The following is a 15,981-nucleotide window of genomic DNA, read 5'->3' as shown; positions in this document are numbered from 1 at the left end:
ATTGTTGGTTTACTGGCCAGAGAAATGCACCATGCTGGACATTTCAATCTCAAGTTACAATTTTAAAGTGAATAAACTTTACGATAATTTTAGATGGTTTTAGTAAGCGTAAAAAAGTATTTAGAATGAAACAAATCTGTTAAAGATCCTGATTCCTCTTTTCCCAAAACATTTTGCAACTCAGAAAGGAGAAGTGTTGTTAAGAGCTAGTGAGGTGTGTGCAAAGGAGGGAGCACACCAGCACCTGCCACGTCAGGCAGCCAGGTGCTGCACTCCACCTTTCTGGCTCAGAAATGCAAATTAATCCCAGAAATACCAGCAGATTTTTAAGAAATCTGGACAGAGCTAGCCACAGCAATACTGGAAACACCACATTTTCAGGGCTTTTTCAGGTTCAGGCGGAAGTTAATTCTCAGTGCTCGCCCGGATTCCATCGAGTGCAGTACAACAACCCACCGAGAGAAAGACAAGGCTGAAATACCGCTCGTGTTACTGAGAGACTTCTTCATACATCGCGTCCACGGAGGCATCGCATGCGGGAGGCAGGAGGAAGAATTTTGATCCTCCTTGAAGAGAACAATAGGAAAATCAATTCCTTAATTTGGCTGCCCGAGCTGGCGGCGGTGCCAGGCCCGAGGCAGAGCCGTGCCAGGGGCGCAGCCGCTCCCCTGCTATCGCTGCGAGCATCGGGACGCAGCCGTGCCCTGGGCCTGTTTGCCAAAGCCATCTCCAAGGCGCCCGTGTATATGAGCGTTCTCAAATGAAACATCACGGGCTCTTTAATTAACCCGTCTTACTGTTTTATTATCTCTTGATACAAGAATCTGTCCAGCAGTAACAAACATCTTTACGCGCTCATATTTTAAGCAAATGCCTCTTTTAATTCAATAAGGCACCCACGGTACAAGAAAAACTCTCCCCAAAATTTAACATAATGCATCTCTGTCAATCTAACAATTGCAGGGTGTGTCCCTTTGACAGAAAACAACGCCGAGTGTGAGCTCAGCTCCTCCAGACGATCACAAATGATCTGCCCCTCTCCACATGGCAGAGAGTGCCCCTGCAGCAATAGTGGCAAACACACCTCCCCGACCCTGGAGAGCTCCAGCCTGACACCCCAAACCAGTACTAGACAGTGGTTTCACTTACATTTAGTGTTCCAAAACTGGTAACAAAAGGTCCATCATACCACCAATTCTCCAGGACTCTAGAAGGAGGTAGTCCAAGGAAGGGAAAAAGCAGGGGCACTCTACAACAAGCAGTTCTCTGCAGTGCACAAGATGGGTTAATTAATTCTCAAACTGAGCAAGAAATAACTACAAATTCAATTTGTAAATTGTGTGTTTTCCCACAATAGCTACTCTGACAAATCAAACACAGACAAAGATGGGCTAATTAATTTAGCCAAATGGAAAATACACCCATTACGAGAAGCATTGCAGTTGTTATAGGAGGAGAGCAGCTACTGCTGCTCCTGTCAAGCAGTATAGCAATTCACACTGTTCAAATTTTCACCAGAACTAAAGTACATGAATATCTATGTATAAAAAGAAAACTCCAAATGCTCTGATGACCAGACCAGGGATAATTTTTTACTGGCTTTCAACTCTCTACTTAGACTAGAGACTCCAGGCAAAGAGCACCTGGGGTTTAGAGAGAATTTGACCTTCTTTTGGGTGAAAAGAAGATAAATGGCCCTTTGAATCTGTCCCATTAGACACAGGGCCAAGCAGAGGAGGCCAGACAAGAGTGTGCTCCTCTCTTCAGAACCAGGAGTGAGGTAAACATCAGCTTATGTAAGTTTTAGGCACACTTAACCCACGGCCCAGTATCACCTCCTAAGACTCCTGGCAGTCTCACAGGAGGTGTGAATTAAGTGCCACATGAAATGGGAACTCGATTTCTAATTGGATCATGTAAATTGTACAAGGCATTAAACAGCAAACGATACTCTGGTGAAGGGAGAAAATTGCTGAGCCAGTGAAATACATGAGCTCTCAGTATCTGCGAGAGCTGGGAGCAGAAGCCATTGCCATAACGCATCGCTCCCCATTTCATGCTGTTAACAAAATTACAGCAAGAACAGCAAAGGTTTCAGGACTCGTAGAACGCCAAAGAGCACACTGCAGAAGACAGTGTGGACAGCGACCAGACCTTTTCTCTTTTTTGGTTGAGTGCAGAAAGTATTCTGCACACAGCAGGTGTGAGCAGAGGTGGGAGGAGGTCCAAGCACGCGGCTCTGGGCAGAGTGCCCGCAGTGCCTCTGACCAGCACCACTTAATAGCTGGTGAAAAGCAAGGCTGGCATGCAGGAACACGACCCCTGCTTCTCTGTCAATCAGTCAAAACTCCAGCTCGTGTTCCCTGCAGCTGGAAGGAACACTGACAAACCCTTTGTCACAGTGTATCTGTCTATGTAAAGATTTAATGTCATTTTTCCACCCCTTTGTTTGAGAATGATCAACTTCTTCTAAAGTACATAAAGAGTCCTGCAGTTGGTTTTATGAAGCACTTTGTCCCAGGATCCAGTGGCAAGAAACAGCACAGTATTTCAAAGAACACAAACAGTACACAATAATTACACGGCTGATACCCTATAAGTATGCTGACTATTCTATTTGCATTGTTCAGAAGTGAAGAGGTTAGACTTATTTACATGCAAGCAGCTTTAATTAAGCTTTGAGATAAATGCTCTTAAAATGAAAGCTGGGATGATTATACCTCTCTCCACATTGATTTTAGCCTAGATGGCTATGTACGCAGCATGACAAAAGGCCCAAGGGCTGGAATCACACAAACAGGAGAGCCATGAGCGATGGGTCCTGCACCATCACACAGGAAAGAAAACAAAAAACGCAATGAAATATGAAGTTGACTGCTTAGGTGTGGTGGAGCTGGGCCAAGGGCGCAAGGGCAGCTGCTGACCCTGCCAGTCCCCAGTGAGATGAAGGGCCCAGCTGAAGATGAAGGGCAGATGAAGTGCCAGATGAAGGGCACCCACTGACAGCAGTGAGAACACGGGCTACACCTGACCCCCACAGCACCGGGCAACTCCCTGACTCCTCTGGGGGGAACTGGGCACCAGGGAGAGCTTTACATGTCACAGGGTCACATGAAGCTGCAGCCAGAGAGTGCGAGGAGCATCACCCATCGCAGACACGGCAACAGCACGGGCAGAGCAGCTCTGAGCGGCAGCACACAGGCACGCAGTGAGGGCTGGGACAACCTGGGAGAGACGTCCCAGCTGGCATGGCACTGGACTCAGATTTCCATGCACATCCATTTGCTCCTGTCAACATGCCTGCTACACCTTCCCCCGGCACTGGAAAGGGAAGCAAACGCTAATTTAATTACATTTTCCAGGAAAGCCGGAATCAGTGGTAACCTGTGCAGGCAGACAAGCTCCGAGCAGAGCGGCGCTACCTCAGGGGGCTTTCTCCAGAGCACTGAGCTCTCCAAGGCTGCCAGGCAGCTCCCTGCTGCAGCTAACCCCAGTGTGCAGAGCAGAACAGCACGGCACCCCGTGAGTCAGTGCCGCCCTCAATCACGCCCTCGTGTTCTCAACAGAAGGTGCAGGCAACTGGGAAACAGCCTGAAACTGCACTGAGCTTGCCAACCTGTATTTTGCAGAACTTCTCAGCCTAAATGCCTCTAGCAAGCGAAGTGAAGGAAAAAAACAAAACAAAACAAAATAATAATAATAAAAAAAACATTAAAAAAAAAGGGAAAGCTGAAGACTATGTTCAGCACAGGCAGGTCACAGGATGAAGCACAAGGAGAAAGTCCATCTCCCAGACCCTCCAAAAAGGCTTTCTGCTTCAACTTCCCAGTCAGTCAATGCCTTTTTTTCATCCAACAAGCAGAGGTCTGCATTGTACAGTCACCTTTTTTTGCATAACTTAGTTATTCTTGGAGGACAGAATGCTCCCCTCCCCTTCTAATGTTTATTGCAAAAAGGAGAAAAAACCCTGATCTTCAAAAAGGAAGGAGACAGTTTCTGTACTATTAGTTATGTGCATATCCCTTAGATATCAGTCCTCAAGGAAAAGACAAACCACAAAAGGAGAGAACTACTGCTTGCTTGATCTCAGGAGTTATCAGCTGTAATTGCAAATTACAGCTCACAGATAAATACAAGAAAGGTGAATACTTTTTCCTTTCATTGTGAATAAAAAAAAATCAAAACAGAAAAACATTCTAAAATGTATCAAGTCTGACTGTAATAACATTCTTGTCATATGCAGTTATTTTGCACACTACAAAAACTTATCTCCTGGGAATGAAAAGGAAAAAAAAAAAGAACATGCTGCATCTCAACTTCCTCCAATACTAGATAGAGAATTGCAATGTATCTACTCAGGAGAGCAGGAGAGACACAAAGATTTACCAATTTTGATTTAGTACATACAGTTTAGAATAAAATACACCAATTTAGAACTCTGCTCTGTAGTCAAGATGAAATACTAACAACCCTGATAGTAATTACTACACGATAGTGATCATTTTCACACTGTACTGTAGGCAAGGGAAGCAAGAAAGAAGATTTAAAACCCCTTAAGGTTAAAATTGAGTGCTACATCATCCTAGAAAAAAACCCTCCAAACATGCTAGGTTCTCTATAATGGCGAATGAGTAAAGAAATCAGTCTTTTTCACACACAGCAGGGAAGTACTTGATATAAAGAGGACTCAGTTCTTCACTAAGGTCTCCAGACACTACTCACCAAATTAAAAAAGGCCAATACAAACACTCAGCTCCTCACTGCACAGCCAGGCTGCAGAGCTGCAGGGCCTTCCCCTGCACCAAGTGAAGCAGCTGCCATCTCCCCCTGACACCCCACAGCAGCTCAGTGGATAGAGCATGAGGATAATTCACATCTGCAGACCCCACAGCCCCAACACCAGCCTCGTCTACAGCCCCATCCCCTCGGGGATTCATTTTGTTTTGTTTCATAAAAAAGGGTACAGAAGTCCTTGAATTGTGTATGTAGTCCACTTGAGTTTTGCCCCAGTTATTCAGAATTATCCTGGAAGAATTATTTTTAAGACTGCATTACGAGCCGGGGGGAACAGACTCACCATTTTAGCAAGGCAAGAGCTGTACCTAAGTTTAAAGAGTCTGATCTAGTGAGATGCTCAGCACCCACAGTTTCTGCTGACTTAAACAGGACAGAATCTCCTTACTTGAAAGGAGTGTCCCCAACTGAGACTTGTACAGAGCATGCAACTGCCTTTGATTTTCACAGAGCGAGACATAAAGACAGATTTCCTCTTTTACTTTTAAATCTCAAGAGTCTTTCAAAGAGCCTGAAAAGTACATTTCAGCAATAAACCTCAAACCAATCTTATCCTGTGAATGTAATGCAACAAATGTCTTAGGTACAAGCAAGTCATTCAGATCAGTCATATGAAATTAAAGCAGCAAGAAAACAGCCTGTCAGCTAGCAATTCCAAAGGCCAGATTCTGTTAATATTTAGTCAACAGAAGTTCTGTACAGGAGTATTTGCTAAATTGGATTTAACTTTCAATAGTGCCACAGTGAAGGTAAATTTAAACACACTTCGATTTGCAAAGCTACTTTTTTTTTTTTAAACCTATGACAAGATATTTTTCCATAAGCATTTGTTTACTGGTGAAAACACACTGAGTAATTACTAGCGTGCCGGGAGGCTGGTGCCAGGATACATGACAAAAAACACGTCAAAAGGTCAGGCTTGACGGACTGGGAAAAGCTCACCCGCGTGGAGCAGCAGTGCGTGAATCCCTGCCTGGCCCCGGAGCAGCCCGGCTCCACAGCAAGGAAAGCACCCGGGGCACTGGGACAGCGGCAGCAAGGGAATTCTGCTTTCTGCCCAGCTGCACTTCGGGTTCTCGGGAAAAATGCAGCAGATTCCAAAAATCCTGTGCGCTAATAAGGAAACCAGGGGGGTCTCTTTCCTTCAACAAGTATTTTTAATGATTGAATTTTTCTTTGAAGACACTGTCAGTAGAAAAGCTAATTATATTTTCAACGATCCAAGCAGAGACCTCCAAAGCAAAACAATTACACTTACAGCCTAGGAGCAACAGATTCTACTCATCTGGTCCATCTTCCACAAAGCAGCACAGCAGGAGTTGTATGTTCACATAGCAGGAGTCGGGATTAGTACCTCAAATGCCACCTTAACAGTAAATACACCTGGGTTGAAAGAGCTTAGAAAATTTACATCAGCCAACCTATCAATCTCTATTTAGGAATATCCATAATAAAGATAATGCAACAATTTCCAGGTTCTGTCCATTCTTCATAACTTTTCAGCGGACTGAACCCTTCTGTCCAGGCCTGATCATAGTGCAAGACAAGCACCCGAGCTCTCACCAGCGCTGGGCCTGACCAACACATCAGCGTACGAAGCAGGTCCCAGAACGTGGCACAATCCCACACCGAGGACACGCTCTCCCTCGGGCTCGGGCTCTCCTCTAGCTCTGTAGTGGCCTGACAAATGAATCCCTGCTTCTACTCCAGCTCAGTGTATCTGCTCATCACTTCAACACAGCACTACTCTCCTTGAAGTCACCCCTGATGCTCCTGCCAGGGAAGACTCTCCCTGGAATAAGATCTGTATCAGCGACTACGCCGGCAGAACGATCGGATTTCTTTGCAAACTTCACCGGTGAGCACGTAAAGTTGCTGTCTCTCTTAACAGTGTCAGCTGGCTAGCCTCTGCTACAAACTCAAAATGCAAGGCTTCCTGGATACTCTACAGACGCGCAGCATCTGATAAATAATTTCTAAAAGCCCATCAATCTAGAAAATACTTATGCAGTCATTAAGAACTTTGATGCTTCATCTCTGCCTGTTTTCTTAGAAATCGACTGGAAAGAAATTCTCTTTCCGCTCTGCCTGAAATGAGAAAGTTTCATTTCCTAACACACAGCCCGTCTCAAAGACATGCCCAGGCTCTTCCCTGGACTGCTCTGCTCCCAGCACCTGGAGTGTATGAGGGCAGCTCCTGATCTGTGACACCTGGCCAGTCCTCACCCACCCAAACCTGGACACCGGCTCAGGACTTTTCAGAATTAAAGAGAACACGTTTGCCAGAACATTATGTTGCAAGAAAAATGAAACAATTCACAAGTTAACCTCACACGGTATCAGTCTGGGCTATCTAAACAGCAACAGGAAAGGCATTAATACTCCCCCCTTTTCACCTAAAAAAGAAAATTAAACCCAGGAGGAAAATCCCATATTCTCCCGAAGACCATCATTTTTTTTCACTTTAACTTCAGAACTGTAAAAGATTAGAAGGCGTGACCACAAAATAAAGAACAAGACACACAATTCACCCACAGATTGTGCATTTTCCCCTTGTACTTTCGAGCTTAAACAAGCTGCATTCCCTATTCTATTGGTCTGCTTCTCCCAAACCATAACATTGGCCCGTCGATCTATTATTTCAGAGCAGTCAGAGGCCCTTTTAAGACAAATGACAACAAATTTCCTTCAGCTGAACCCTGTCTAGCAAATTAGAGAAAGGATAAGAAACCGAGGAAAGTATTTCAATGCACTAGAAAACTAAATATTATGAAGCATTAATTAAATGTACTATAGAAGTAGTCTGTAAAAAGTACAAAGACCTAAGCATTTCCATAATAAAGCCACTAGGAGTTACACTTTAAAATCCAAAAGCTGTTCTCTGCCAAGATTTTACATCAGTGTGGAAATTGGTTTCAATGAAACTCCCAAGAGAATAAGAAATATATTTCAAAGTTGAATTGCTGCAAATCATCTGCCTGCTCTTTTACAACACACCTTAAATCTCTGTCCAGAAGCATACAACATAATCACACCCTCCTTTTTTTTTTTTTTTTTACTTTTCTCCCTTTTAAATAAAATTTGTTTATTTAATTTCATGGATCTAACAGGCTTATAAGGGATATGCTGAAAAACTGTTATCAGAATATGTACAATTCTAAAGGACTGCTAAAATATCCATGTAGTTTGCACTTAAAAAAATACACTTCTTTTTGCTAGAGAGGCAAGTGTTAGAATCAACCCAATTACATTTTCTTGCCAAATACATTCAGCATGGCCAATGATTAATGAATATAGTGCTTTTCTTTTTATTCACATAGGCTTCTCTCCAAAAATAAAAGGAAACCGAGTAATTGAAAATTACCGTTCTTAAACATTATGCTACTACTGGTGTGCATTGCCTAGTGCAAACTGGAAAAAAAAGGAAACAGTCTCTAACTGAAGCAAGACAATACTCCTTTTCCAAGTTATTACATTTTTTAAAGAAAAAATTTGCCTAAAATAATTTCAAACATTTTAAACAGCACACATTTAGTATTTTAGTGGGGCATTAAATTCAAATGCCAACGCTTAAAAGTCTTTAGATTACCGTGAAAGAATATTGCATGTAAGTAATATGGTTATTTGGTTTAAATTTTTTCTATATTTAAAAAAAACCCCAAAGCTATGACTTTACAAACGCTGCAACGCAAAGCTGTACTGTGAGCCTAATTTTATTAGAAAACAGGGCAGACTACAAACGTACCTCTAAACTTTCGGTATCTCATCAAAAACTTCGTTTGACTGCCCTCAGTCTGTCACTGCCCCTCATTAAGGACTCGAATCCGCAAGAAGAGAAATCTCCAGGTTTAGAAAAAAAAACCCGCTAAATAACTCTGGACTTTCCTTTCATTCCAAAGCCTTTCAAAGATGAGCAGCTGTCCGAAGACGGCATTTCAGCCCCATCAGCTACCCAGAGGATGCTGCACGTCCTTTCCTCTTTGCTAGCCAGATTTTAGAGAACGCGTTTTCTCCGCGGGTTTGCAGAAAGCCCAAGCACATCTCATCTCGGCTGTGAGCGGCCGCAGCCGCAGCCTGCCCAGCGCCGCGCTGGCGCTCCGGCTCTGCCCCTCTAACATGCAGGCGCTGCCGCCGGCACCGAGCCGGGGCCGAGCCGCCCGTGCCCCCGAGAGCCTCCCGCCGCCCGGGCCCCGCACGGCCAGCGCCGGGCAGGGAGCGGGGCCCGGGCGGCGCTGAGGCCGCGACTCCGGCCGGCCCCGCTCCGCGCCCGGGCCGGGCTCGCCCGCGGACGCGCCTACCTTTCATCGCGGCGAGCACAACGCACATCATTTGTCAGCGGAGAACGGCGGGGAGCGGAGCGGAGCGCGGCGGGCGGGAGGCGGGGAGGGGAGGCGGGCCGGGCACTCGGCGCGAAGCACCGCCGCTGCCTCAGCAGCAGCCGCCGCCCGCCAGCGGAGAGCCGCGCCGCGCCGCCATCCCCCGGCCCATATGAGGCTCCATGTGACCCGCTGACACGGAGCCAGCCCCGGCCCCCCGCCTTGTTTACTCCGCTCGGCCCGTCCCTTCCCCTCCCCTCCCCTGCCGAGGGGCGGTCACGGGGCGCGCCCGGCCCGCAGCGCCGCCCCCGCCGCCCGGGGCTGCTCCGCTCCGCCCGGCTCGGCCCGGCCCGGCCCGGCAGGTGCTGCTCGGCCGGGGCTCTGCGGGGCGGCCCCAGCGGGGCGGGCAGAGCGGGGCGGCCCCAGCGCTCCCGCAGTGCCCCAGAGCGCCTCCCGTCCCTCGGTGCCGGCCCGCAGCCCGAGCGCGCGTTTGTTCCCCCGCAGCTCCCCCGAAGTGTTGTTTAAAATAAAAAATCACCCTATTGCCGCTACATCTTGGCACGACGCTCTGCACTTAATAGGCGTTGACTTGATCAAGCAGAGCAGCATTTACATCTTAAATCTGTCTGGTGACGGGTTCATGCTTTCTTAGGATTTACTTGGAACGTCTGAAGCTTGATACCACTGCTGGAGTTTTCATCTATTCTATAGCATCAGATGTCACTGTACTGTCAGTTTGCGAGATGAAGTTTTGCATTCGTGGATATACACAACATCCACACTACAGGAGGGAGAGTGCATGACTGAATGCACATACAAAAACAAAAATAATCCAGCCTATTAAAAACCCCCACACTTTGCTGAAAACTGCATTAACAAAACCAGTATTTTTTCCAATTCCTGTCTTAGCCACTGGAATAATCTGTCATGACATAAAACCACACCAAAAAAATTGATGCATTACAAGCTGTTTAAGAGGGGACAGAATATCTAGAGGGGACCATTTAATCTAATTGAATCAGAATTATAAGTATTTAATGAAAATAAGAGAAAATAGTTACAAACAGAACCAGAGGAACCATCTTAATATTTGAAACAAAGCCCTATATTTAGAAAGCCTTTATGAGATGAGGACACTGAAACAATCTACTATTAAATGGCCCTTAATGGCTAATTCTTACCTATTCCTTTAATGAGTTCTTAATACAGTATGATATTATTTAAGTGTAACTTGATCCAAGTGTACTTACCATTTATCAGTCTAGTCATTCAAGGCCCATTAATGCAAAATACTGATTTTAATTTTCCTTATTAAAAAAAAAAAAAAACCACATTAAAACATTAAAAATTCCAAGAGCTAATCTGCTGCAGCAGCATAAATTTAGCAGATAATTTAGCAGCTACCTTTGTCATAAAATTTTTCATCTGTATTTGCTCTCTTACATTAAGCCCTTCCTACCAATAGCACATGTACAGTGAGATACTGCTCAGAACATTTACAGTGGCAGACCTGCTCCCAGATGGGTTTGTGCTCCTGGAGTTTTATCTGCAGCACAAGCTGTAAAGTCACAACGTGCTGAACAGAAACCTTCCAGGGCATTCTGGACTGATCAAATCCCACTAACAGTGGTGCTCAGAGCTCCCCAGAGCCTGCAAGATGCTGTTTTTCCACACAGGCCAACTGTGGAATTTAGATGCAGCCAGAAAGCTTGGAGCATGCACAAGAGAAAAGAATGATGTCTTAATGTATTGTAATGTGGAGTTAGATCTTTGAAAACATTTTACTCTGACACAGCAAGTAATGTCAGAGCGATGGCCTGAAAAATGTCACAGTCCATTAGCACTAGTTGTCTTGTCAGACATTTAACCTTAAGGTACACAGCATTACATTATTACCGATCTGGATTTGTTTCCAGTCCAGCTGAAATGCAACTGGTAATCTGAAATGACATCTGATGTGCTAAACGGCTTCAATAATAAGCAGATGACACAGATTTGCATTCTCACAAGTGCGTTACAAAGGCTGCTTCATAAAATTATAGGAGATTTGTCATCAGACATTTTAAGTGAGAAGAGCATGCCTAAAATAGTTTATTATTTGTTATCAATATCCCATCTAAAGCCATCTGCTGACTTCTGAATATATAAACACATCCATTCACACTTGGGTTTTCTGTCTCAGATTGACCTCATTATGAAAACTCCATCCAAAATCCATTTCCTTCCCCATTTACCAAACTACTGCAATAGTGAAAGTCTCGCTGGAGTTCAGACAGCGTATCAGTGACAGCACAATGTGCCAGTCAAATAAGACTGAGCTGAGTATTACAGTACACTTGACAGGCAATTGCTCTCACTGTTTGTGCAGCAGGGTTTCATTTGACTGATGGGAATGCCTCCCAGTTTCCAGAAGCTTGTTGTCTACCCTACTTGTTCCTTAAGCTTTTGATAGATATCCATGAAACACCACAAGACTGCAAACTCGTCACAGGAGTGAGAAACCCCACCTCAGGGTACACTCAGTTCTTGCCTTGATTTCTGCATTCAAAGACCTCCCGACCGTGTCATTAATGGTTCAGAGTGAGCGGTGGCCCGCTAACAGACCCTGACCACAGCACGTGCTCATCCTTTGAGCACACCCAAACATCCACAACTACAAACGTTCCACTGCTGCTTCAGGGATGGGAACAGACTGGGGAGCTTATCAAGTGTTGTTCAGTGTTGTGCTGATATAAAAGGTGCTCAGCTTGGCAGCCTAACCACAAGCCTCTGCAACCATCTGAGGGAAACAACTGTTTCTAGAAATCTTTTCAACCCTGCTGCAAAACAGAGAAGAGTTAAATTGCTAACAGAGAAAGGGGAAACACCTATGATAGGTGTTGGCACTGGTAAGGCAAGAGACAGTATTAATTGAGCATTCTAAGCACAGGACAGAAAACAGTGAGAAGCTCTCCTCCTCCACCTCTTTTTAAACCTACTGAGCAAAGTAATAAATTCAGCTTCCAAGATGAACCAACAACTACTCCTAACTATTTGTTCAAGGACGTCCCCAAACAAAAGGAGTTTAAATACAACTAATTAAATAAAGATGTTTATGCTGTTCTGACTTGAAATGTGAGTGGGGAGCATTTCTACAGACTGTTGGGTCGTGTTTTGCATTCTTGCCTAAGTAAAGCTGCATGGTTAGGCTTAATTTAGGAATAATTTTGAGACCTCCTTATCACTAAAATTCAAGATCTGAATAATAAATGTGGGGCACAACCACCACCCTTTTCCCTTACCTAGCATTGAGGAAAAAAGCACTCTTCAAAAAGGAAATGTGTCATGTAATCACCCCCTGTCTGAGGGAGGTTTAGCCACACAGGGTTGTTATGAAGCTGAAGCCGTCACACCACTCTGAGGTGCAGCATTTATCCACTGCTCTATCACTGCTACAAACACAACTGCGTGCAAACCTCTTGCAGGGCAAGGGCTGCATGCTGCACTCTCCCATGGAGATGAAAACCTACTTACTGGGAAGGAAATGTGATACAAGAACATTTCAATAAATCATCCAGAGCTTCCACATTTTCAGCTTTAGCAAAGACAGCTCCTTCACTTTTTATAAAATGACCCAGAGCTAGTTTTACGTATATGTTTTCACTTAAAAAATGGGCTTTAGACTGGCAGTATAAATCCACATAATCATGCATATTTTTAATTGTTTTTCGGTAGTCTTCATAGGCTTGCAATGAAATGAGTTCTTTAAAATGTTTAGGAAATCTTATATTGATTCAAATAAGTAGCAGTAACATTTAGAAATGCTCAAGTACTTTTCAGGACTTCAAACACCTATAGAAAATGTTGAAGATTTCTTTTCAACATTTAAAGAGCTCCTCTGAGGAGTTAAACTGTGCCCAGAGAGGGTGACAACAGCTGCTGGTAAATGGGAAGAAGCAGGTGATACTGAAAGCAAAGCCTTTCTCCAATTGCAGCCCAATCACATGTCCTACTATCAGGAGAAGCATTCAGCTCCCAGCTCATATTAGTGTCGCACCTCTAGATGTGACCAGAGTTTAAAACATACAACAAATTCCAAGCCTTATAACACTCTGCTTTTGCCCTTTTGGCTTCTTACTCGACAACAGCCATGTGTGAAACCATGCAGGTGCAGCGGTCACAACATCTTCGTTTACCAAATACACCCAAAACCAAGTGTAGGGAAACTGAAGCTCTAGATAATCTTTAAAAACACAAATCACAATTCTGTCCACCCTGTTGGCAATCAATTTTTAAGGGGCTTCCAACTGATACATGCAATACCCCCATAAAGAAAATGATTGCTCCCTAACACATATCCCCCTCTAGATTTAGCGGTATTTTACTCTTCATTTATTTCTAGCCCTCCAAATAGCACACTGTCGAAGATGAATCTGACTGAGGTTGTCCTCATTAAGTTGCCTCTTTTCATCTATTTAAAACTGCTACTATGCTGACCCTGCAATGATTCCCTTTTGCTTCAGACCAAGCCCGTGCCTCAGTTCCTGCCGAGGAGGTGTGCTTCCGTGCCGCGTGGGCCTACAGCTACACGTCCTGATCGAGTCATTTGAGAGACCTCTCCACAACTCCAACCGCTAGCCCCAACTGTTGAACTGCTTGCTGTGCTTTGTCGAACAGCTGCTGCAGTTCTGCACCTGGTGAAATGAAGTCTGAGTTGACAAAATGTTTTGGGGTTCATCTGGATGAAAGGTAAGTCCAAAGTCATTATTATCAGCTAGGCAGGCTGTTGGGAGCAAAAGATTTTATAGACCTAGTCAACTGCAATTTCACCCAGCTTCCTCTCACCTTGAAATCCCTTGAAAAGCTATCATATTTGCTGCTTTTCAGAATCTAAGGTAACAGCAGTACACTTCGGAAATAAAGTGATTAGAAAGATGAGATTATCACCAATTCTTCATTTGCCACCAACTGCAAGTGGGGCCATGGAAAGAATACAAAGTTATCAAGCAGTAGATCCAACTGGACTTGGTAGCCTCCCCCTTTTGTCTACACCTAAAAGAGGTTATGAAGGGATTGGTATCAGATTACTGATCACACTGCCACTGCAGAGTCCCTGTTTGATCTCAGAGAGATTCTCATCTATACAGTTTTGAAGGATCAAATCTTCCTGCAACATCCTGACATTAAGGTTGCCAGTAAGTAGGAATTGTTCAAAAGCTGTTAGAGCTCTTTTTCATGAGTAATTTTACAAGGGTATTTGGCCAGTGCTCCTTGCCAAAAACTGCAGCTATGCATTGTTCTGTATATCCCTTTAGGTGGGGAAGAGTCAATAGACAGTGTATAAACCAACTGCTGATTGGCAGCAGCACAAAGAACAGCAAGATACTAATTATCCTCAACGACGGAATTATTAGACCCTTGTTTAAGGATCCTTGCCATATAATAATTTTTCAGAATAAACAGGCTCTCCAAAGAACCACCTTCTCCTGTAATCAACCGAGAGAGAATCATACTGGTTGTAATGGAATATCTTCAGTGTATTTTAGAATCTTCAGAAGTCCTTTTGTTCCTTATCACCCTGGTGCCAGATGAGGGCAGGTGCCTGCATGCAGACGTCCTGTCAGCTGGACAGGTGCTGGGGCCTTCTGGAGGCCTGTGAGAGGAGACAGAGCCCTCTAAGTGCTTTGGTCTCTCTCTGAAAAAATACCTTAGCAGTATTAGAAAAGCTCTCTTCCCTAAAAAGCCTTTGGTCTAGAGTGTTTTTGTTAAATTTTATGGGTAACAGCTGGGTTTCACAAAGTGTTAGGTCCATTTCCCAAACTTTTGTGTGCACAGCCATTCGCAGAAGAATTGCAATGCTCACAAGGAGGATGCCTGAGACCAGCCTGGAGCTTTTGCTAGCCCCAGCAAATTTATGACTGACCTGACTACTGCCTTTAGATCATTAGCCAGTTAGATGCCAGGGATAAGTAACAGGTTCTCCCCATCTTTTAAATCCCTGGGCTTCCCTTTCTGCCCTATTTTGCATCATCAGGGATAGCCAAGGCAGGAGAAATGGCAGTAGTGAGCAGAGAATGAGATGAAGTGAGACAGGTTTCCTGCTCAGACTCTTCCTCACCAATGTGTCTGGCCAGATGCAGCACCAAGAAGGAACCCTGGAGTTTTCTGGCCTTTTTCTGATGAATAGTTCAACAATCAAGACGATATGGGCATATCCCAGTGGATCCCCTGCCACTCCATGTGCCATGGGCATTCACAGCACTTCAGCCTCTTTATTTCCTTGCTGCTTATGGGAATGCTGTCATCTGTTGAACAAACTGAATGCTTCAGCTGTTCTGAAGAATAACAAGAAAAATATAAGTCTATAGCCAGCCAAAGTTGAGCCTTCTGCCCATAAACTCTGGAAATTATATCTAAGCTGAGCTGCCAGAGAACAATTGAAGCAGTCTCACATGGGATGAGGATGTTCCACACACGGAATTTGTGCTGCACCCACTCCCAGACTGAGCAAAAGTAACCCGAGAGCAGCTGTAAGTATTTGAATATTTAAATGGCTTCATGTCATGCCCAGTGACAGTCAAACCTCCCTCTTATTCTATTATATGAGACCAGCAAGCAAATTTTGCCCATTTTCAACAATGTGGTTAAGAATGTGAGCATTAGTGGGACAGATAAGCTGTGCTGGGCACTCAGAGAACTAATACAGAAATTATTTTTGTTCCTTGGAAAGTAGAAGCATCTTTCCAGTCAAGCAAACCATGCAATGGTTCTGCGTTATGAAATACTCTTTTTATAACTATTAATGTTTCAGTTGGTAGTGCCACATGTCAATAGTGGCTTTATTGCTCACATTTCAAGTACAGCTTTCAGGACAGGATTCCTCTAAGTTGAC

General features: G+C 44.4%; 1 protein-coding gene across 6 annotated transcripts in view; it reads right to left on the bottom strand.

Annotated features, from left to right (window-relative positions):
* Window positions 1–15,981, bottom strand: part of RORA (RAR related orphan receptor A) — a 406,637-nt gene that overhangs the window by 62,437 nt on the left and 328,219 nt on the right. The window contains exon 1 of one of the 6 annotated variants that reach the window (XM_058422395.1): window positions 9,093–9,151. The exons of 4 other annotated variants lie outside the window; for them this stretch is intronic. In XM_058422395.1, coding sequence (XP_058278378.1) covers window positions 9,093–9,123 — 31 coding nt within the window. In that variant the 5' untranslated portion in view covers window positions 9,124–9,151. Of the gene's footprint in view, window positions 1–8,539; window positions 8,634–9,092; window positions 9,152–15,981 lie in introns of those variants that run through there. One more of the 6 variants, XM_040077550.2, reaches the window with a different exon arrangement.

Source organism: Hirundo rustica, chromosome 13, assembly GCF_015227805.2.
Source record: "Hirundo rustica isolate bHirRus1 chromosome 13, bHirRus1.pri.v3, whole genome shotgun sequence".
NCBI lineage: Eukaryota > Metazoa > Chordata > Aves > Passeriformes > Hirundinidae > Hirundo > Hirundo rustica.
The sequence above is the reverse complement of the archived record's forward strand: the minus strand, read 5'-3'. Positions and strand labels throughout refer to the sequence as shown.